The sequence below is a fragment of the Bufo bufo genome, chromosome 4, assembly GCF_905171765.1.
Source record: "Bufo bufo chromosome 4, aBufBuf1.1, whole genome shotgun sequence".
Taxonomy (NCBI): Eukaryota; Metazoa; Chordata; class Amphibia; order Anura; family Bufonidae; genus Bufo; species Bufo bufo.
Genome location: NC_053392.1, coordinates 99,694,517 through 99,719,616, shown reverse-complemented (window position 1 = coordinate 99,719,616; position 25,100 = coordinate 99,694,517). Strand labels below are relative to the sequence as shown.

Genomic DNA, 25,100 nt, shown 5'->3' with positions numbered 1-25,100 from the left:
CCACAAATCCTATACTTACATACATCACCTACCACGTCTGTAGGTTCTTTAGCCCGCAGTATTCGTTTTTAATTAATCTGCCACGTCACAGATTCACACAAACTCGGGCTCGCTTCATACGTCAGTGGAAACGACTATCATACTCCCTGTCAGCCTCGAAGGCTTTTCGTTCAATCGTTTCACGCTGCTGGGGGGGGGAGGGGAGGGGCTTAGATTCCGTCAGCTGGGTCCTGGTGCCATTACTGAGTTGATTACTTACAAGGTTGCTGCTTGTGCACATGTTTGACACTCATCATACACTACATACATACCTTAGACACATAGTTCGCACATCAGGCAGTTTGACAAAAAAAAAAAAAAAAAAAGGGTACAAGTGGATTGTTAAATAAAGTAAAAAAAAAAAAAAAGTGGGTTGTTCAAATAAAGAAAAAAAAAAAAAAACTTTATCCACCAAGCTTCATCCATACACCTCTAGCATAGGTACATCCGCCAATACAGCTACACGCTCGCACGACATACACACCCCGTTTCATCTCGTAGACTAGTGTCATACGTCATACGGTCTGTTTTCCACAAATCCTATACTTACATACATCACCTACCACGTCTGTAGGTTCTTTAGCCCGCAGTATTCGTTTTTAATTAATCTACCACGTCACAGATTCACACAAACTCGGGCTCGCTTCATACGTCGGTGGAAACGACTATCATACTCCCTGTCAGCCTCGAAGGCTTTTCGTTCAATCGTTTCACGCTGCTGGGGGGGGGGGGGGAAGGGGAGGGGCTTAGATTCCGTCATCTTGTTTGTCAGCTTACGGGGTTAACAGGGTCGTAGGGTTAACAGGTTGTTTTTTTGTTTTTTTTTCTCTTTTTCTTTCTTCGTTTTTTTTTTTTTTTTGTTGTTTTGTGGTGTTTGTTGTGTTGTTTGCAGTGGTCTACGCCATCTGCAACTTCAGCCAGTGCAGGCTCCTGCATGTCTGTGCCACATGTTTTAGGGCACATCCGGTCACGGTCTGCACATTGAAGCCGGCGTGACTGAGCCGGGTGAATGTGGAGGCACTAGACCAGCTGCTGCGGCTTCATCCGGTTCAGCCGTTCCGTACATTCCTGGTGGAAGGGTTTTCACGGGGATTTCACACTGGGCTCATCACCTTGCCCCAGCAGACTCATGAATGTCCCAACTTGCAGTCGGCTTCTAAACATGCTGGTCTGGTGGATTCACTCTTGGCAGTTGAGCTGGACAAGGGTTTCATCATTGGTCCTTTCCAGTCCCCTCCTTTCTGCACTTGGAGGGTGAGCCCGGTGGGGGTGGTGCAGGGAAAATATTCCAATAAATTTCGTTTGATTTATGATTTGTCTGCTCCACATTCTTCCCACGTTCCTAGTCTCAACTCGTTGATTCCGTCCGAGGAATTTTCCTTGAAGTATACTTCCGTAGACCAGGCTATCCAGGTCATTCTTCAAGACAGGCATGGGGGCTTGGCTGTCCAAAGCAGATGTCTCTGATGCGTTCAAACTGCTGCCCATTAGCCCATATCTCTGGCAGTGGCATGGCATCAAATGGAGAGATGCGTACTATTTCACCACCAAGTTGACGTTTGGTTCCTAGAGCAGCCCCAGTCTGTTTGACAGGTTAGCGCAGGCACTGGAATGGATTTTGTTGGAACAGGGTTGCCAGAGTGTCATTCACTACCTGGATGATTTTCTGTTGATCGAAGAACCCTCACAGGCACCTGTTGACTTGCAGGTTCTCTTGCAGGTCTTCAAGGAGTTAAACATTCCAGTGGCCGAACACAAAACAGAAGGGCCTGCGCAGGTTGTCACGTTCTTGGGGATCTCTCTGGATTCACGTGCCATGTCAGCCAGTCTGCCACAAGACAAACGCGACAGAATCAAATCAGGTGTCCGTTCCTTGCTCATGTCTCAGGTTGGCACCAAGAGAGAATTGCAGTCTCTGTTGGGCATGTTATACTTTGCCATGAGGATCATTCCTCAGGGTAGATCATTCATTTCAAGATTGCTAGTCTTATTACAACAGACCAGTGATTTGGACGCATCAGTGCATCTTAATGCTAACGCCCGAGAAGATCTGTTCATGTGGGACAGATTTCTCAGTGGGTGGAACGGCATTTCCATGTTTATTCCGAGGGCCACTTCTGATTCTCCACACGTATTTTCAGACGCAGCTGCCTCGGTAGGTTTCGCGGCCATATTGGCTCACATTGGTTCGCCGGCTCATGGCCCACACACGTGCTACAGTTGCCGGGGTTTTCTCAGATGTCGGCATTGTTCGAGATCTATCCTATCGTAGCAGCTGCTATAGTCTGGGGGCATAGGTGGTCGGGTCACACGGTGGTTTTCCACACTAACAACATGGCGACCGCAGAGATCATTAACAAGGGCAGATCTAAATCGTTACTTATCATGTCTTTCATGCGTAGATTGACCTGGATAGCTCTGGAACAGGGGTTTCATTTTCATGCCCGGTTTTTGGACGGGGTCAGCAACGTTGCAGCTGATGCTTTATCTCGTTTTGATTTTTCTCGCTTTTTCTTACAGAACCCAGAAGCAGACTCAGTGGGCACCCCGGTACCGGACTGGCGGCTGCTGGTCTTGGATTAGACTCTCTGATGGTGGTCGCCAGTTCACTCATTACCAAGTCTTTGTCGGCCAGTACGTTGCGGTCGTACCGCCGAGCGTGGGTGGTTTTTTCGAACTTTAAGTTGGCATATCCTAGAGGTGACACAGGTCAGGTCAAGTATATGGTGGCTTTCGTGCCTTATTGTCATTCGGTATTGGCTTTATCCTACAACACCATTAGGCTATATTTGGCTGGGGTGCAGCATTTTTTGGCACTTCAAGAGCCAGACAGACCCTCTATATTTTCAGCTCACCCGATCAAGGCCATCCTCAGAGGCATTCAAAAGAGCCAGGTCACGGTCAAGTCGGTCCGTCGACCTATTAAGGGGGACACGTTTCTTAGCCTGTCGGAAGTTCTCACATTCTCACCATTCAGAGTCCTTCCCAGCCTGGTGATCAAGGCGGCGATGTACTTGGCGTTTTACGGGTTTTTAAGACCAGGTGAAGTGACACAGGCCAGACAAGGGGCGGTGGCTCTCCGCAAGGGAGATTTAGTCAGGATGGGCAGTAACTCATTGCAGTTGCCTCACAACAAAACAAGGCAGGTAGGTCCCGGCCATGTAGTTAAGTTCTTCCAGACCACAAACGCATGGTGTCCAGTGACAGTCTTGGACAACCTCTTGCTGGCCCTTAGTCTTCACAGCCCCACCGACCCATTACTTCCATTCCCTGTTGGTCCACTGACGTCCAGCCAGTTCATCAAACATATTCGCATCCTGTTGACCAGTGTAGGATTGAATCCGGCTCAATTCTCGGGGCATTCTTTCCGCATCGGTGCGGCATCCGCAGCGTCCAAGCATGGAGTCCCTGTGCATATCATTAAACACTTGGGGCGCTGGCGCTCGGGGTGCTTTGTACGGTATATCCCGGAGCCACAAGCGGAGCTGGTCCAAGCATTCAGTACATTGGCAGAGTAGCACCTAGCACCTCAGGCCTATCCTTCCCTCACTGGTGGGTTTTGCCCCCTTTTTCAGGCATACCGACCTAGTGAGGCCAAGGCACACCTCAGGCCAATTAGGTAGGGGGGTGGTGGTTGGGCATCTTCCACTCGTTTAGGTCCTGACCACAAGTGTTAAGGCTGGCCGCAGGCTAGCCTGGATTTGTGGGAGGGGCCGGTACCTGTCTTAAGCAGTCTGGCTCTCCCAGGCAGCCTGGATTTGTGGGAGGGGCCGGTACCTGTCTTAAGCAGTCTGGCTCTCCCAGGCAGCACGTCGGCATTCGGACGTCCCCTGCCCACCCATTCCCATTCTTCATTCCGTCATTCAACCATCACATTCAGGGTATGCCCCCTTTTTCAGGCATACCGACCTAGTGAGGCCAAGGCACACTTCAGGCCAATTAGGTAGGGGGGTGGTGGTTGGGCATCTTCCACTCGTTTAGGTCCTGACCACAAATAAAATGTAGAAGTATTTCCTTGTAATAACCACTGTTAATGCCTGTATCAAACAGCACTTGCACCCTAATTAAACGGTTTGATAGAAATACAGAGCTGTATAATGGCAATTTGGATTCCCAGTCAGTTCTGCAAGGTGTAATAGAAATGTTCCTATTACTCAGACTGTCACCTCCCCGAATTAACCCTGTTCAACATAAATACTGTGGATGGATTCTTCCCTATCCTTTCCCTACACCTTGAATAATCTTTCCCTGCACTTTTAAATAGTTTTTTTTAGCACAATTACGTTTTTTCTATCACTGTCTCTAGCACCTGCTGACTTCTCTCCCTGCACTAAGTACACTGGTAAATGGCAGAATCTAAGATGGCTGAGGTTATTTATAGGGCTGTAACATCACAGGGCTGGGTGGCTGCTGATTGGCTGCATGCATGGCATTGTGGGTGATCCTGCCTTCCCAGAGTTCCTTGCCCCATGTCCTCACACGTACAGCAGCCATTTTAGGAAAAATGCGATTTGTTACCATGAAGCGTGAGTTAATTTGCATTCGGTGCAAATCAAATTTTTCCTGAAATTCGTAATGAATTCCACTTCGTCAGCTTGGATACGCTCATCTCTAATGATGATTCTCTGGAAACCATGCTTTCTCGGAAGTGAGCACATGTAGCTTCTCTAACTTCCTCAGCTAACACACAACAAACTGACTGAACTAAGGGCGGACCTAAGTCCCTCCTCTAAATTTCTTCAGGGGCTGAATCAGGATTGCTAACCCTGACTGATCCATTCAGAAATATGCTGGGACATTATATGGCATTTATTTCAAATAATATTACATAATGACGGCGGATGGAAATCACTGACCAAATAACAGAATTTTGAACTCCGCCTTACAGGTCAATGTTAGTGTCAATTCTAAGCTATCTGCGTGGGCTTCACCATGCAGTGGCCCAAATTTCAAGTAGTGACACATGATAGTAGGAAGGTGGTCAGCAGTAAGGCTGTGTTCACATCACTGTTTAATTTTTTGTTCCTCTGATCCATCAGAAAAACAGCCTATAGTTTGAGAAGCTGCCTTCACATAGTCAGTATTTGGTCAGCATTTGATCAGTATTGGTAAGGCAAAAACAGGAGTGGGTCCAAAACAGAGATAACATGTATGAGAGATAACATTGCATGAGTTTTGGCCATTTGCCTCTGAAATCAATTTTATTCAGATGGAAAAGAAGTCCTTCATGCAGGACTTTAATGGCCTCTATCACAGGATCAGTATTTGGTCAGTTTTTGCATCAGTATTGGTAAGGTAACAACAGGAGCGGGTTCAAAACAGAGATGACATTTGATGGAAATGTTTGCATGTCTTCTGTGTTTTGGACACACACCTGCTTTTGGCTTTCAAATCACGATGAAATCCTGATGTAAAATACTGACCATGTGATAGAGGCCTCATGCTCAATTTGCACGAGTTTTGGCCATTTGCCTCTCAAATTAGTGATGGACGATCATCGGCCGGGACGGTTCGCGATCGTGCCCCATTCAATTTAATGGCAGGCGAACCTGAAAAACCTTCAGCTCATATTTGCAGCCACCAAATACTGAGTAGAAGAGCACAAATAGTCCCACAACATGGACAGTGGCATACTAGAGGGGAATCAATGACAAAAATGACATTTGTATGCGTGTTAAAGGGAAATAATGTGAAAAGTGCCCTGTTGGAGCCTAGAAAATTTAGATTTTAGGCCACGGGAGTACTGGCCTTAAAAATTAGGCATTCACCTGACATAAAAGAAATTCTGATTATGTGGCTCGAGGTACATTATGCAGCCAATGGATAAAAATTTTACTGTAGGCTACTGGACTACAGGCCCCAAACATTAGGCATTCACCAAACAGAAAAGATCAATTGATTATGTGGCCGGAGGTATATTACAAGGTCAATGGATATCAATTTTACTGTAGGCCAGTACAAATACATGTCAAATACATATGTTTAAAAGAACTAAAAATATAAAATTGGATTAAAAACATGGCTAATGAAATCTCCCCTCTTAAAAAAAAACTCTAATGATAATAGTTAAAAATTCTATAACACGTGGTCGTCACTGGTGTTGAATTCCTCCGAGGCCCCAGCAATTATTAATTCACTGTACAGAAAATAACAAGTAAGTATGTTGCTGGAGGTAGATTACGCGGTCATTGGATATCAATTTTACAGCAGGCCAGTGCACTACAGACCCAAAAATTATGCATTCACCGTACAGAAATGAACAAGTAAGTATGTGACTGGAGGTAGATTACACAGTCATTGGATATCAATTTTACAGCAGGCCAGTAAACTACAGGCCCCAAAAATTATGCATTCACCGTACAGAAAAGAACAAGTAAGTATGTGGCTGGAGGTAGATTACACGGTCATTGGATATCAATTTTACAGCAGGCCAGTGGACTACAGGCCCCAAAAATTATGCATTCATCGTACAGAAAAGATCAAGTTATTATGTGGCTGGAGGTATATTAGACAGTCAATGGATATCAATTTTACTGTAGGCCAGTACAAATATAGGTCAAATACATATGTTTAAAATAACTAAAAATCTACAATTGGAATAAAAACATGGCTAACGAAACCCCCCCCCCTTGAAAAACACCCTAATGATAATAGTTGAAACACTTGGTCGTCACAGGTGTTGAATTCATCCTTAGGCCCAAAACATTAGGCATTCAACTGACAAAAAAGGCTTTTTATGCCGCTGTATATACATAAGACAAGGACCATTCTTTGTTTTGGGTGGTGGCAGATATGTGTGGGCTGGCATGAGGAAATTCAATTACACGTAGTCGTCACAGGTATTGAATTCCTCGAAGATCCATGCCTAATTCATTCGTGAGCTAGGCGAGTGCGCTTATCGTTCATGATCCCCCCTGATGCGCTGAACGTCCTTTCAGACAGGACACTTGACGAGGGGCAAGCCAAGAGTTCCATGTTAAATTGTGCCTGTTCTGTACACAGGTCAAGCCTGCACACCCAGTAGTCCAGGGGTTCCTTGCTTCTCATAGCATCCACATCGGCCGTTAACCCGATGTAGTCGGACACCTGTCGGTCTAGGCGTTCCCTGAGGCTGGATCTGGAGGGCGGCTGTCGATGGGTTGGCTGCAAGAATGATCTCATATCCGAAGTGACCAACACATCTTCAAACCACCCTCTTCTTGCATGCACTGTTGGATTAGTACCCGCAACAGTTTCTCTGTGAGTGGAAATTCCTCTGCCAACGCCCGCAACAGCAGAATGCGGCATCTCTCGCAGCAAGGCCTGAAAATTCTGCATTCTGCCAGCCCTCTGTGATGCTGGTAACATGTCTGCCAATTTGTGTTTGTATCTGGGGTCTAAGTACGTTGCCACCCAGTACTGGTCCTTGCCCTTTATGCTTTTTATACGGGGTCCCTCTTCAAACACTGGAGTATAAAGGCCCCCATTTGCACTAAATTGGAAGTGGTGGAGCGCCCTGGCTGTCACAGAGGGGAGTGGGGGAAAACTCCCCACCCTATTAAGAGAGCTAATACTAAGCCTGGACACAGGGAAAAGGCGCAGGTCACCTCCTACAGTTGCCCTAATCCTTACCCTGATCTCCTGACTGTATGAGCGCCCCCTAAAGGTGGGAGGGCTCATACACTGGAACCTAGATACTGCTGACCCTAACGGTCCCTTGCATAGGGGTCAGGAATAGGAGACAACCAGTTCCTCAAGGACACAGACGAACCGGAGTCTCCAGTGGCCTAGTATCAGAAGGGAAAAGATAGATAGAGCTGCAACTGAACGGCAGGTAAGCACCAGGTAAAACAGCAAACACTTACCTGCCGCAGCAAAGATGGAACAACAACAACCAAACAACCTGGAACCTCCTGCGAACACCGGATGCAAGCTGGCTCCAGGCAAGGCTGCACCTAAGCAGACAAGGGGAAACACAACAGGTAAGGGTAGGGGATAGAACATAGAAACAAGCGGGTGACATAGATGTTCCACTAGGATGGCCCTAAGACTGGACAGATGGAATCCAGGAACATCCACGCTCAAACACACACACCAAGGCTGGAGACAAAACTAGCACTCAGGCTCAAAACACAAGGATAAATAGAGCCTAGAGACCACACCCAGTTCCACACTAAGGAAGACAAATCTTAACCCCGAACACACCAGGATGGGAAGGGACACACAACTTAAAGGGGAAGTGTCAAAACATGCAAAACAACATGTTGCCACCAGCAATAAGCATGCACGGCAAAAGTGTCATGGTCCACTACACCAGACCATGACACAGCCGTGACACTCCCTCACCTCAAAGCCCTCCCCAAAAAATAACGGGGAATAAAAAAAAGGTGCAGATTCTGTGTCAGCACATCCCTCAAAACTGCCGCCAGCATGCAGGACCAGCAACTAGGCCCCTGGCAGCCAGCCATCAAGCAGTAAGGAGAAACCATACTGAACACAGCGTCCATCTCAGACACAGTTCACACTCTGGGTGGCTATCAGCAAGCATTCCCAACCAGCACACAGCCAGTACACCAAAGGAATGCTGCCAGCCCAAGAGCAAGGAACAACTGAGAACAGAACGAGGGGACCCACCAACACAAGCAACGGTTCAACAACAATGGCAACACCAGTTACCCAGAACCGCGCCGTTAACAGTAACTCCCCTTTCACCCTCCCTCCGGAGGATAAGCATGTGCACCAGAAAATGTCAGGTGACACATGCTGAGCCCTCTTTCGAAGGCGTCCAGAGGCTGAGGAGCCTTAGTTGAACATACTGTCACGGAGGGGAGTGGGGTAAAAACATCATTGGCCCACAAGCAAGAAGCAGGGAGGAATCATGTGTTCAGATGGAATAAAATTATGAATATTTGTCATTATAAATATACCGATGTAGTAGAGTTAACACTCATGCTTTCTGAGATTTCTGAGATGTGTTATCTAAACTAAGCAAACACCTTCAAATGCTTTTCAATGGATTTTGTTTCAAGATAACACGATGATTTAAGAAATTTGAGTTAAGAGTTTGAGTGCTAACCTTGCTACATCTGTATAGCACTATGCTCTAAATGTTTGCGAATTCTCAAAGTGCAGAAAAATTTTGTTATTCAAATATTCGCGCTCAACACTAATCTTGTTCAGGAGTGTTTTACATTTACTAAGTACTGTTTTGTTAGGGAAAAAAAAAAATGAAAATTACTTGCAATTCAGATAAGAGGCAATTAGTGCATTGTGTGTAGTATTTATTTAAGCAATGCCGATTTACATCTCAATTAGTTAGTTAATGATATTTATGCTAATTATATAGTTGGTTAGTTAGTGATAGTTAAGTAGAGTATAATGTTATTTATTTGGTTGGTTAATGGTTTTTATGTAGATTACAGATTTAGTGTCCAGTGATGTTGTTTTCTATTACTGTACTTTGTGTTGTCCCCTCATTGTTGACTGTTTTAACCCCTTCTCGATGAGCGCCGTAATAGTACAGCGCAGCAGGACGTGACTTGCCACCCAGCGCCGTAATATTACGGCGCAACGAACACCCGGCCACCAGGCATAATCGTTTGGGAACTGGGGTGCAAAGGCTGCTCTGCTGAGCAGGCAGCCATGTTAACTAAGGGCTGCAGGAGGTATTTCCGGCCCCTTGCAGCCCACAATGGCTGCTATTGGCCTGATTCCTTGCATATGTGCATCGCAGCTCTGGAGCTGCAGGGGGTGGGGGCGGTGGGTGTCATGTGTTGTTGCATATCCACTTTCCAACAACCAATACATAATTTTTCATGTGAGACAACTGTTAGGTCAAAAGTGCCCTTTCCACCCCTTAAAATGTTCGTACGGGGTGCTGTTTCCGAAATGGGGTCACTTGTTAGGGTTTTTCATTTCTGGGGACCTCAGGAATTTATTTAATGCGACATGGCACCTAAAATACATGTCTGCCAATTCAGGCCTGTCATCAAAATTAATTTTTTTCAGTTTTACTCTAGAGCCCTGCAATGCGCCAATATATAATTGTTTGAGCACATATGGGGTGTTAGCGTATTCGGAGGAAAATGTAAAACTAAATGTTGGCTGCATTTTGTCCGGTAAACCTTTTTGAAAGTGAAAAATATGGTTGTAAAGCAAATTGTTCTGGAAAAAATTGCAATTTTCATTTTTCACAGCCAAGGGTTTCCTAATTCTGTGAAATGCCTGAGGGGTCAAAGTGCTCAGTATATTCCTTGAGGGGTGTAGTTTCCGGAATGGAGTCACTTTTTGGGGTTTGCCACTGTAGGGCCACCTCAGCGTGTCATCACATGTGACATATAAAATTTCCTTATACTCCCTCATAAGCTCCTTCCTTAGATCACTCACGATTCGCTGTTTTTATCCTGGACCCAGTCCTGTCGTACCCCACCCCCACTCCAACATGCGCTGCAGGATAAAGATGCAAACATATAATCCCAATTTTTTTAAATAAAATAATTGAAAATAATGTCATCAACAACACAGCCAAAACAATTTAAATATTTGAAGGGGAAATATTATATTTTATGTTACCATTATAAGATTGTATTGTATTGCAATTGTATGTGTGTGGGGTCTGAGCTATTGTATATTGGCCAGCTGAGCAGAGATGTACCTGTCTAGTGAAGTGACGGTACGGTATGGGGTGTTCAACTGTTTTGCCTCACTGTGGTGCACCCTGGGTAACACAAAATGAACCAGAAAATACTGGCAGTCAGACAAAGAAAGCTTCTCCTGACCTACAGGAGATAAGCTGTAATCTATAGACTGTGTGTGTGTGGTATATAGTGTGTGGTATATAGTGTGTGGCAGGAAAATGGATGTGCAATGTGAATTTGAGAGATATTTCTCTGCTGTCCATACATACATGCTACAGGCATAGTGCTGTAATGTCACAACAATACTTAGTGCACCAATCAGTAATATGTATTCAAACCTGATAAAATGTGAAGTTGCATGTATTGCAAATAAAAATTTGCATTAATAGCGCAGCTTTTCGCAATCACAAATATTTTGGAACACTCTATCTGCATATAAAGCCATTGTTCTGCAATACATGCGAAATGTAATCAAATACAGTGTTGTAATGTAACATTAATTACAGCGATCAGGAGTTCTTCCTCCCTGTTGCGAAAATTGATGCCCACCATCTTTTCCAGTCTCTGCAAGCAAAGGTAGCAAAACTAGGCCAAGCAAGTATTGCGCATACGCAAATAAGCGCATATTACATGCCCAATTTTTGCGATCAAGAAAATCATCTCGAATTCTCGAATATGACTAATAGTCTACTAAATATTCTCAAAATATTGCTAATTAAAATATTGCCCCTGCCACTCATCACTAGAAACGGCACATTGCTGCTGGAGGAGCCTATCAAGCATATACAAGGTGGAGTTTCAATTCGTCAGGCTGTCACAAATCAGACGTCTGACAGGCAAATGGTGTCGCCGCTGAACGTCAGTAAGGCTAGCCATGGCCGTGTAGGATCTTGTAAAATGGCCAGAGATTTTCCTGGCCTGCCGCAAGACATCCTGGACACCGGGGTATTGGGCAACAAATCGCTGCGTGACTAAGTTCTGGACGTGTGCAATGCACGGCTTGTGTGTCATTTTGCCCTGTTTCAGCGAGCTCAGAAAATTGGCACTGTTGTCGCACACCACTTTATCAACTGTCAAATTGAGCAGGGTTAGCCACTGATCAGCCTGTAACTGCAGAGCTGAAAGCAGTGCAGCACCGGTGTGGCTCTTGGCTTCCAGGCACAACAGCCACAGCACAGCATGGAAATGTCTCACCTGTGACGTCAAATAGGTTCTATGGGGGCTTGGGGGGTGCAGCGGAAGAGGCAATAGCACCTTCCATTGCGGTGTGCCAATGGCCACAAATTTTCTACAGGCCTTCGAGTCCACCAGTTTATATGGCAGTAGCTAGCAGTTCCGACAAGCCAGCTGTCAGCCATTGGGCATAAGGGTTATCTGGCATCATCAACTTTTTAAGCTCAATATTTGGTGGAAAAAGGTATATCAAACCCCTTAGTTAGTATTTTGTGGAAGTAGGTATATCGCAGGCCTCAATCAGTATTTAGTGGAATCTGGTATATTAAACCCCTCAATCAATATTTTGTGAAAGCAGGTGTATTGCCAGCCTCAATCAGTATTTGGTGGAAGCAGGTATATCAAACCCCTTAATCAGTATATTGTGGAAGGAGGTGTATTGCCGGCCTCAATCAGTATTTGGTGGTAGCAGGTATATCAAACCCCTCAATCAGTATTTTGTGGAATCAGGCATATCGCAGGCCTCAATCAATATTTGGTGGAAGAAGGTATATCTATCCCCTTAATCAGTATTTTGTGGAAGCAGGTATATCAAACCCCTTAATCAGTATCTTGTGGAAGCAGGCATATCGCAGGCCTCAATCAATATTTGGTGGAAGCAGGTATATCTATCCCCTTAATCAGTATTTTGTGGAAGCAAGTGTATCACAGGCCTCAATCAATATTTGGTGAAAGCAGGCATATCTATCCCCTTAATCAGCATTTTGTGGAAGCAGATGTATCGCAGGCCTCAATCAGTATTTGGTGGTAGCAGGTATATCAAACCCCTTAATCAGTATTTTGTGGAAGCAGGTGTATTGCAGGAGTCAATCAATATTTGGTGGAAACAGGTATAGCAAATCTCTTACTCAGTATTTTGTGGAAGCAGATATATCGCAGGACTCAATCAGTATTTGGTGGAAGCAGGTATATCAAACCCCTTAATCAGTATTTTGTAAAAGCAGGTATATCGTAGGCCTCAATCAAAATTTGGTGGAAGCAGGTATATCAATCCCCTTACTCAGTATTCTGTGGAAGCAGGTGTATCGCAGGCCTCAATCAATATTTGGTGGAAGCAGGTTTATCAATCCCCTTAATCAGTATTTTGTGGAAGCAGGTGTATCGCAGGCCTCTAACAGTCTTTGGTGGAAGTATTTATATCAATTCCCTTAATTAGTATTTTGTGGAAGTAGGTGTATCGCAGGCCTCAATCAATATTTGGTGGTAGCAGGTATATCAAACCCCTTAATCAGTATTTTGTGGAAGCAGGTGTATTGCAGGAGTCAATCAATATTTGGTGGAAACAGGTATAGCAAATCTCTTACTCAGTATTTTGTGGAAGCAGATATATCGCAGGACTCAATCAGTATTTGGTGGAAGCAGGTATATCAAACCCCTTAATCAGTATTTTGTAAAAGCAGGTATATCGTAGGCCTCAATCAAAATTTGGTGGAAGCAGGTATATCAATCCCCTTAATCAGTATTTTGTGGAAGCAGTTAATAGCAGGCCTCAATCAGTATTCGGTGGAAGCAGGTATATCAATCCCCTTAATCAGTATTTTGTGGAAGCAGTTAATAGCAGGCCTCAATCAGTATTCGGTGGAAGCAGGTATATCAATCCCCTTAATCAGTATTTTGTGGAAGCAGGTTTATCTTAGGCCTCAATCAGTATTTGGTTAAAGCAGGCATATCAATCCCCTTAATCAGTATTTTGTGGAAGCAGTTAATAGCAGGCCTCAATCAGTATTCGGTGGAAGCAGGTATATCAATCCCCTTAATCAGTATTTTGTGGAAGCAGTTAATAGCAGGCCTCAATCAGTTTTTGGTGGTAGCAGGTATATCAATCTCCTTAATCAGTATTTGGTGGAAGCCGGTATATCAAACCCCTTACTCAGTATTTTATGGAAGCAGGTGTATCGCAGTCCTCAATCAATATTTTGTGGAAGCAGGCATATCACACCCCTTAATAATTTTTTTTGCCACAACAGTTATACCACACCACCCTGTTTATTTGGGGCAACAGGTTATAGTTGTATTGCAGCCGTCAATCAGTATTTTGTGGAAGCAGGTATATCACACCCCTCAATCAGTTTTTTTGGGGGGCAACAGGTATATCACACCAGCTGCAAATAGTTGTTCCAATAGCGCTTGTCCCTTTATATAGCTGTGGTATCACAGCAGAACCGAACACAACTGCTGCACAATACAAATGCACTATAATATATTTTCTATGTTAGAAAGAATATTATAAGTATATCACAGTATCACACCCCTCAGTATATCACGCTTATCAATAGCACACCCTATACCTGTCCTTAACCTGTTGGGGACACAGGGCATACAGATATGCCCTGATGTCCTGGTACTTAAGGACACAGGGCATACCTGTACGCCCTGTGAATTCCCGATCACCACTGCGCGGCGGGCGGTGATCGGAACAGAGTGCCTGCTGAAATCATTCAGCAGGCACTCTGTGACAATGCCGAGGGTGGTCCTGTGACCCCCCCCCCCCTTGTATTGGCGTTCGCGGCAAACTGCAGGTCAATTCAGACCTGCGGTTTGCTGCGTTTCAGGGTTATTCGGGTCTCTGGTGACCCGATAACCCGGAATAGGATGGTGATCAGTGGTGTGATAATACACCACCAATCACCATCCTTAGATCCTGAGAAGTGATGGTGACATCACCTCTCAGGATCTCTTCCGATTGGTTGCACGGGCTGGTGAGGTGGTTGACTTCCCCCAGCTCTGCCTCCTCTTCCTCCACACTGCGTCCTGGAGGGTGGAGAGAGGAGCCTCGTGGAGCCCAGCACCCTTCATCTGTGCCCAGCACCCTCCATCTGAGCCACCACAGGCACCTAGTGACAGGTTTAGGGACAGCTTAGATTAGGCAGGGAGATTAGGAAGAGTTTAGGGGGGAAAAAAAGCATCACCCACTCAGCTGTGTGACCCTAGACCCCCCCCCCCCCCCCCAGGGGTGCTGCAGCCTCCTCCAGTTCAATGAGGCAGTCCTCAAGGCCCTGATCTTTTCAGTAGTTTATATAAACACCCCATATGTGGTCATAAACTACTGTACGAGCATACGGCAGGGCGCAGAAGGATACCAACACCATATGGTTTTTGGAACACAGATTTTGCTGGACTGTTTTTTTTTACACCATGTCCCATTTGAAGCCCCCCTGATGCACCCCTAGAATATAAACTCCATAAAAGTTACCCCATCTAAGAAACTACACCCCTCCAGGTTACTAAAAACTGATTTTACAAACTTTTTTTTAACCTTTAGGTGTTCCACAACAGTTATTGGCAAATGGAGATGAAATTTCAGAATTTAAATTTTTTGTAACATTGCCTTACAAAAATGTAATATAGAGCAACCAAAAATCATATGTACCCTAAAAATAGTCCCAAGTAAACTGCCACCTTATCTCGTAGTTTCCAAAATGGGGTCAATTTCGTGGAGTTTCTACTTTAGGGGTGCATCAGGGGGCTTCAAATAGGACATGGTGTAAATAAACCAGTCCAGCAAAATCTGCCTTCCAGCAACCATATGGTGTTCCTTTCCTTCTGCGCCCTGCCGTGTGCCCGTACAGTAGTTTACGACCACATATGGGGTGTTTCTATAAACTACAGAACCAGGGCAATAAATATTGAGTTTGGTTTGGCTGTTAACCCTTGCTTTGTTACTGGAAAAAATTGATTAAAATGGAAAATTTGCCCAAAAATTTAAATTCTGAAATGTCATCTCCATTTGCCAATAACTCTTGTGGAACACCTAAAGGGTTAGCAAAGTTTTTAAGATCAGTTTTGAATACCTTGAGGGGTGTAGTTTCCAAAATGGGGTCACTTTTGTGGAGTTTTTACTCTAGGGGTGCATCAGGGGGGCTTCAAATGGGACATGGTGTAAATAAACCAGTCCAGAAAAATCTGCCTTCCAGAAACCATATGGTGTTCCTTTCCTTCTGCGCCCTGCCTTGTTCCCGTACAGTAGTTTACGACCACATATGGGGTGTTTCTATAAACTAAAGAATCAGGGCAATAAATATTGAGTTTTGTTTGGCTGTTAACCCTTGCTTTGTTACTGGAAAAAAATTGATTAAAATGGAAAATTTGACAAAAAACTGAAATTCTTAAATTTCATCTCCATTTGCCAATAACTCTTGTGGAACATCTAAAAGGGTTAACAAAGTTTTTAAAATCAGTTTTGAGGGGTGTAGTTTCCAAAATGGGGTCACTTTTGTGGAGTTTCTACTCTAGCGGTGCATTAGGGGGGCTTCAAATGGGACATGGTGTAAATAAACCAGTCCAGAAAAATCTGCCTTCCAGAAACCAGTTTTGAATACCTTGAGGGGTGTAGTTTCCAAAACACTGTCATTTTTGGGTGGTTTCTATTATGTAAGCCTCACAAAGTGACTTCAGATTTGAACTGGTCCTTAAAAAGTGGCTTTTGGAAAATTTAAACTTCTAAGCCTTGTAACATCCCCAAAAAATAAAATGGCATTCCCAAATTTATCCAAACATGAAGTAGACATATGGGGAATGTAAATCTCAGAATGGCCTGGATAAGTAAAAACGTTTTAAAGTTATTAACACATAAAGTGACACTGGTCAGATTTGCAAAAAATGGCCTGGTCCTTAAGGTGAAAATGAGCCCGGTCATTAAGGGGTTAAAAGGACTTTTGTGGCCCTATTAGCTAGCGTTTGGCTTCCCTAACAGTCTGTCCCTGCTCCACAAAGCAACCTCTCCCTACACTGGCAAAACACAGAATGTAAAATGGCTGCCAGATCGGGTTCTTTTATAGGGTGGGGGTGTGTCCTTGTGCTGAAACGTCTCAATTGGCTGTCCTGTCCCACCTGATATGTGTGTCATGTGTCAAAGTTCGGCGCAATGCAAAAGAATATGGCACTGGCGGACATCGCCATATGTTCGCATGTTCAGCGAATCACGAAAGCGCAAAGTACGCCGCGAAACGACCACCGGGCGAACTGCAAGGCCATCTCTACCGGCAACATGCATAAAAGCAGATGATCTATATAAACGTGCCTGTGTATTTGAACACCTGCTGCCAATGAGTCTGATGCACAGTACTTCTCAGGATAACTGAATGGATTAATTATTGATGGAGCACCAGGTGAAGTAGGTACATGCGCTGATATATTATACCAGCTGTTTAGTCTAAGTGTGATGCACAGTCTGTCTATTTAAAGCTGAACACATTACATATAAATGGTGCAGCAGATAAACTATATAAATGTGCCTATATATTTGAATGCCTGCTGACAGTGAGTCTGATGCACAGAACATCTAAGTATAACTCAACGGATTAATTATTGATGGCACATCAGATTAACTAGGTATATGCACCAATATATTAGATGAGTCTGATGCACAATTAGTCTATTTATAAGAGAACAGATGAAGTATAAATGGCATAGCAGTGGAACAAGATGCTCAGGACGATTACACAGAGCCTGCACTGTCCCTGCAGTCTCCCTGTGCTCTCCCTATGCTCTTCCTACAGTGTCTGAACACTATCCCAATGATCTCTCTACACTGTCTAAGATTCTACAATTTAAGCTTAGTTAAACATTGTCTCTAGCAATTGAGACATTTGTCCCTATGCTCAGTTTTCAGTAAAATGGTGGAGACAGGGCGGGATTAGGATTTTTATAGGGCTGTGACATCACAGGGGCAGCTGGATGGCATTATGGGTCATATCTCCTTCCCGAGCTTCTTACTTTCACATTGTAACATGTGCAGCAGCCATTTTAGAAAAAATCAGATTCGTTACTACGAAGCACAAGGAAGTTCGGATTTGGGGCAAATCAAATTTTTCTTGAAATTTGGAACAAATTCAATTAGTTTCACTTTGATTTGCTCAGCATTAATGGGCACAAAAGACCTGTGCAAGGACAAACTAAAAGTTATAGAAGGTGCTAGTTTTGAGAAGTGTGCTGCAATATTCTGCTTCATTTCATAAGTGCAGACAAACATATATTTAGACAAATAATAACAAATAGTGTTGGTCGAGCATCCTCGGCCGAACACCATTTTGACTCGAGCATCACGATGCTCAGCACATTGCAGTGTTCCTACGCAGCCAATAAACATGCGTTATTGGCTGGCCGAAACGTGTCATCGGGTGACATGTGGTTCGTCTCAGTCTTAGTCAGGGAGAGCTGCAGCAGAAGTGACTGATAGTGTAGGGACAGGAATTTTATTTATTTTTTTCCAGAAGGGTTTACTGTTGAAAGGTGTTAGAGACCCAAAAGTCCTTTTAAGGACTATTGCATTATCTGGCTGCAATATATATTATTAGCACAACCTGCACTAAATTGTGTGTAATTGTTTGGTCGCTGCTGACAGTGACACAACCTCTGCTAGATTTGCTTTGTTACATTTGCGCATCCTAAATATCTGCGACATTCAGAGCAATTGTTTGGCCGCTGGTGACAGCGACATTACCTGCGCTACATCTCCTGTATAACGTTTGCGCATCCTAAATATCTGTGATAGTCAGTGTAATTTTTTCTTAGCCGCTGGTGACAGAGACATTATCTGTGCTACATATCCTGCATAACGTTTGCCCATCCTAAATATCTGTGACATTTAGTGTAATTTTTTTCTTAGCCGCTGTGCTACATCTCCTGTATAACGTTTGCACATCCTAAATATCTGTGACATTCAGTTTAACTTTTTCTTAGCCGCTGGTGACAGCGACATTACCTGCGCTAAATCTCCCATATAACGTTTGTGCATCTAAATATCTGTGACATTCAGTGTAATTTTTTTCTTAGCTGCTGGTGACAGCGACATTACCTGCGCTACATCTCCTGTATAATATTTGCACATCCTAAATATCTGTGACATTCAGTGTAATTTTTTCTTAGCCGCTGTGCTACATCTCCTGTATAACGTTTGAGCATCCTAAATATGTGACATTTAGTGAAATTTATTTGCGCATACACTTACAAAACCTGCGCTACTGTACCTGTGACATACATGCAAGCATATATACCATTTAATATGCTCATGGCAAACAGTAGGGGATGGGGAAATGGCCATGCTGCTGATGGTGCACGGAGAGGCCGTGGCCCTGGAAGCGGAGAAACTGTGCCTGCTGCCAGAGTACAAAAAACACACTCATCCACGATACCTAGCTTCATGTCCCAGTTTGCAGGGCGGCGCAGGAAACCACTCTCAAAGTCAGACCAGTGCGACCAGGTGGTCAGTTGGATTGCAGCAGATACAGTGGGGCAAAAAAGTATTTAGTCAGCCATTAATTGTGCAAGTTCTCCAACTTAAAAAGATGAGAGAGGCCTGTAATTTTCATCATAGGTACACTTCAACTATGAGTAACAGAATGGGGGGAAAGAATACAGGAAATCACCTTGTAGGATTTCTAATGAATTAATTGGTAAATTCCTCGGTAAAATAAGTATTTGGTCACCTACAAACAAGCAAGATTTATGGCTCTCGCAGACCTGTAACTTCTTCTTTAAGACGCTCCCTCTGTCCTACACTCATTACCTGTATTAATGGCACCTGTTTAAACTGGTTATCAGTATAAGAAACACCTGTCCACAACTTCAAACAGTCACACTCTAAATCCACTATGGCTAAGACCAAAGAGCTGTCGAAGGACACCAGAAACAAAATTGTAGACCTGCACCAGGCTGGGAAGACTGAATCTGCAATAGGCAAGCAGCTTGGTGTGAAGAAATCAACTGTGGGAGCAATTATTAGAAAATGGAAGACATACAAGACCACTGATAATATCCCTCGATCTGGGGCTCTATGCAAGATCTCACCCCATGGGGTCAAAATGATCACAAGAAGGGTGAGCAAAAATCCCATAACCACACGTGGGACCTAGTGGATGACCTGCAGAGAACTGGGACCAAAATAACAAAGGCTACCATCAGTAGCACACTACGCCGCCAGGGACTCAAATCCTGCAGTGCCAGACATGTCCCCCTGCTTAAGTCAGTACATGTCCGGGCCCGTCTGAAGTTTGCTAGAGAGCATTTGGATGATCCAGAAGAGGATTGGGAGAATGTCATATGGTCAGATGAAACCAAAGTAGAACTTTTTGGTAAAAATTCAACACGTCGTGTTTGGAGGAGAAAGAATGCGGAGTTGCATCCAAAGAACACCATACCTACTGTGAAGCATGTGGGTGGAAACATCTTGCTTTTGGGCTGTTTTTATGAAAAGTGACCAGGTGATGGATCCGTGTAAAGGAAAGAATGAATGGGGCCATATATCGTGAGATTTTGAGTGAAAACCTCCTTCCATCAGCAAGGACATTGAAGATGAAACGTGGCTGGGTCTTTCAGCATGACAATGATCCCAAACACACCGCCCAGGCAACAAAGGAGTGGCTTCATAAGAAGCATTTCAAGGTCCTGGAGTGGCCTAGCCAGTCTCCAGATCTCAACCCCTTAGAAAATCTTTGGAGGCAGTTGAAAGTTCATGTTGCCCAGCGACTGCCCCAAAACATCACTGCTCTAGAGGAGATCTGCATGGAGGAATGGGCCAAAATACCGGCAACAGTGTGAAAACCTTGGTAACACTTACAGAAAACATTTGACCTCTGTCATTGCCAACAAAGGGTATATAGCAAAGTAATGAGATGAACTTTTGTTATTGACCAAATACTTATTTTCCACCATAATTTTCAAATAAATTCTTTAAAGATCAGACAATGTGATTTTCTGGATTTTTTTTTTCATTATGTCTCTCATAGTTGAGGTATACCTATGATGAAAATTACAGGCCTCTCTCATCTTTTTAAGTGGGAGAACTTGCAAAATTGGTGGCTGACTAAATACTTTTTTGCTCCACTGTAATGCTTCCAGTCGGTTAAGCACCACCCTGTCTTCCACAAAATCCAGTCTCAGTAGCCAAGAGTTTGGTAAACAGAATCCTCACCCTGATCCTCCTTCCTCCCACCATGGAGAGTCTTGGCAAACATGTGATCCCACACTCAGATATTCCGAGGAGCTCTTTTCAGCGTCATGCCTCTCTCCAAACCCGCATTACGATAAAAGAATTGTCATTTGCAACCTCTGCCGTACCAAAATGAGTAGCGTAAACACTAGTAACCTCCCCATCACCAGCATGATCTGCCACATGGCATCAAAGAACCATAATAGGTGGCTAGAACGCCTGGGTCCACAATCAGTGTCTGCGGGTCACACCACTGCCTACTCTTCCACTGTGTTACCTGCTGGCCAATCCTCTGTCCAAGACGCAGGCCCAGTGGCCTCCCGCCCTGCACCTGGACTTTTGCAAGCACCATCATCTACCATATCCACTTCTGTATCCCAGCGCAGCTTACAGATGTCCATGCTCCAGGCCTTTGAATGAAAGCGCAAATACCCAGCCACCCAACCACAGGCCACAGCACTAAATGCGCACCTTTCCAAATTGGTGAGCATGGAAATGTTGCCATTTAGGCGTGTGGAGACTGAGGCTTTCCGCAGCCTAATGGCGGTTGTTGTCCCTCATTACTCAGTCCCCAGCCACCACTATTTTTCCCGGTGTGCCGTCCCCGCCATACACCAGCATGTGTCCCGTAACATCACCCGTGCCCTGACCAACACAGTTATTGGGAAGGTCCACTTAACGACTGACACATGGACAAGTGCTTTTGGCCAGGGATGCTACATTTCCCTGACGGCACACTGGGTGAACGTTGTGGAGGCCGGGAGCGAGTCGTATCCTGGGATGGCAGCAACTCTCCCTTCTCCTCCTCCACCTCCTCCTCCACTTCCACCTCTGAATTCTCATCTTGCAGCACCAGTCAGCCATCAGTCAGTAGCTGGAAGCAGTTTAGCACTGCAGTGGGGAAGCGGCAACAGGCCATGGGGAAACTAATTTGCTTAGGTGACAAACAGCATACTGCCGCAGAGCTGTGGCAGGGTATAAGGGACCAGACTGAGCTGTGGCTCTCGCCACTCAACCTAAAACCAGGCATGATTGTGTCTGATAATGGCCGTAACTTGGTGGCGGCTTTGGAGCTCGGCAAGCTCACACACATACCATGCCTAGCCCACATGTTCAACTTAGTGGTTCAGCGGTTTCTCAAAACCTACCCCAGTTTGCCTGAGCTACTGGTGAAGGTGTGCCGCGTGTGTGCCCATTTCCGAAATTCATCTACAGCTGCCGCTGGTCTGGCAACGCTGCAGCATCGTTTGCAATTGCCAGCTCACCGACTGTTGTGCGACGTTAGCACACGCTGGAGATTCACGTTGCACATGTTGGCCAGGCTTTGTAAGCAGCAGAGGGCAGTAGTGGAATACCAGCTGCAACATGGTCATCGCCTTTCCAGTCAGCTTTTGCTCTTCACAAGCGACGAGTGGGCATGGATGTCTGACCTCTGTGAGGTTTTACGCAACTTTGAGGAATCAACACAGATGGTGTGCGGTGATGCCGCTATTATCAGTGTAACCATCCCACTTCTTTGTCTACTGAAACGCTCTTTGCTCACAGTGAAGGCAGACGCTTTGCATGTGGAAGAGGTGGAAATGGGGGAAGACAGTACACAGGGTGATAGCCAGACCACCCTCAGTTCGTCTTATCAGCGCAAATTGGATGATGATGAGGAGGAGGAGAAAGAGCAGGAGACGGTTGCCTCCGCTATAGAGGGTATTACCCATAGCAGGTTTATTCCATCTGTTCAGCGTGGATGGGCAGAAAAGGAGGAAGAGGATTAGAAGATTGAGAGTTATCCTCCTGATGAGGACAGCGAAGTCTTGTCTGTTGAGGCTCTGGCACACATGGCTGACTTTATGTAATGCTGCCTTTTCCATGACCTTCGCGTTATACGCATTTTGGCCAACACCAAATACGGGTTGTTCATTATTCTCGACCCCCGCTACAAATAGAACTTCTCATCTCTTATTTCTGTAGTGGAGATGACTAGCAAAATGGCTCAATACGAGAAGGTCCTTGTGGAAAAATTGCTCCAAAAATTTCCAGCTGACAACGCTGGCGGCAGAGTATGTAGTTCCTTGGGCAACCAAGGAGGGGAGGTGAGGGGAACACACAGCAGTTCCAACAGAGGCAGTGCAACACTCTTCAAGGCCTAGGACAGTTTCATGACACCCCGCCAGCACCTTCACTGTGATGCGCGGCCTAGTGTCACAAGGAGGGAAACGTTTTGGAAGATGGTGAAGGAGTATGTAACAGACCGTGTCAGCATCTTCGGTGATCCCTCTGTGCCTTACAACTATTGGGTGTCAAAGCTGGAAACGTGGCACGAACTGGCGCTCTATGCCTTGGAGGTGCTGGCCTGCTTGCCGTCAGCGTTTTGTCTGAGCTGGGGGCATAATAACTGATAAGCGCATCCGCCTGTCAACTGAAAATGCTGACAGGCTGACTCTTATCAAAATGAAAAAGGCCTGGATTGCCCCTGACTTCTCTACTCCACCAGAGGAAAGCGGCTGAACATAAAGGCCCTTTAAATGTGTCTTTTATGGTGTATTGAATACACTGTTTTCCTATGTACCCCTTCCACCACAAAAAAGGGTATATGGTTCAATCTTTTTTTTATCGTCCTCCTCCTTCATCAAATCAACATGCATATTAGGCTGCCCTTGGGTCAGCAGCAGACCCTCACCCCTAATGTTTTAGAGGGTCACCAGCAGGCCGTCGCCCATAATGTTTTAGATGGTCAGATCAGCAGCAAGCCCTCGCCCCTAATGTTTTAGATGGTCAGATCAGCAGCAGGCACTTGCCCTAATGTTTTAGAGGGTCAGATCAGCAGCAGACCCTCACCCATAATGTTTTAGATGGTCAGATCAGCAGCAGACCCTCGCCGCTAATGTTTTAGAGGGTCAGCTCAGCAGCAGACCCTCACCCCTAATGTTTTAGATGGTCAAATCAGAAGCAGGCCCTCGTCCCTAATGTTTTAGAAGGTCACCAGCAGGCCCTTGCTCCTAATGTTTTTGAGGGTCACCAGCAGGCCATCAATCATAATTTTTCAAGGGTGTGTATGATTGCCTCCTTTATGTGTATTAAAGGATGTATTGGAGTGCCGGTTCCTTGTAATTTTTGGCAGCCCTTTCACTTTATATAGGCTTTATGAGTGTAGGAGTCCCACTACCTGAACAATTGTACCACAATGTGAATGAGGTCCTCCTTTATGTGATATACAGGTTGTATCAGAGTGCCTCTTCCTTTCAATTTTTGGCAGCACTTGCACTTTATATGCAAGTAAATATACAGGAAAGAATGTTTCCTAACAATTTTTCCTCTAAAATCGATTTTATCTTCAGTTTTGTGCATATTATTGTCAGTCTGTAAAAGTGGCATACTACGTTCCTATCAGCGACCTGGGAGTTCAAGATGCATCCAGACATCCTCCCCATGCTGTTGCCAAACCATTTCAGTGGTGTTTCCATCAATTTCTGACCTTTTCCTGTGAACCAGACACCCTCCCCTCTTCAGATAGGCGGTGCCTGGTTTAATGCTCTGGTTCTCCCATTGACTTCCATTGTGCTCTGGTGCTCTGTAGAGCACCCGAGCATCCCAAAGTGTTCTACTCGAGCACCAGAGCACTTTGGTGCTCGATCAACACTAATAATAAAATAAAATTAATATATGACTAAAGCTGTTGCCTCCTTAATAGGTGGACTCGAGGGTAATAGCTGTTAGTCAACAGATATCTCATGTTTTCCACCACCTAGATCACTGTCCAAAAATATGAATATAAAGCTGAAGAAATGTATTTTTTACAACTTTTTTTTCCATTTTTCAAATTTGTAAAGATTATGTTTTCAAATGTAGGTATACACTTATATCTTATGGACTGTTTTAATTATACCCAGTTAGACTTAATCAAATAAAAGTGTCACATAAATCTGTTTTATCACACTAGTGGATGCACAAAAATGTTTAGTTATTAATGTTATTTTATGAATAATGCATTATACTTTTATTAATAATTTACTTGTTATTCCTTTTTGTCTATCAGAGCAATAAAAGACTGTCATTTAGAAGTAAAGCTAAGCCCTTTGAAGTTGCATGTTAACACTTTTTTTTCTGGATGACCGTGAATTTATTGTGTATAAATATTTACCTAAATTGTATTTTTTCTCCAATTTTTTAAAGCGCAGAACTGTTACACTTCAAAGAGATCCTGTAGGTGGATTAGGTCTAAGCATTAAGGTAGGTGGAAATTAATTTTCTCTATAAAATCACTGAAATACTTTTAAAAGTTTTGATCC

General features: G+C 44.5%; 1 protein-coding gene across 1 annotated transcript in view; it reads left to right on the top strand.

Moving 5' to 3' along the window:
• The window catches only part of SNTG2 (syntrophin gamma 2), a 587,738-nt gene that overhangs the window by 50,932 nt on the left and 511,706 nt on the right, over nucleotides 1-25,100 (top strand). The window contains exon 3 of the mRNA XM_040429903.1: nucleotides 24,985-25,041. Coding sequence (XP_040285837.1) covers nucleotides 24,985-25,041 — 57 coding nt within the window. The remainder of the gene's footprint in view (nucleotides 1-24,984; nucleotides 25,042-25,100) is intronic.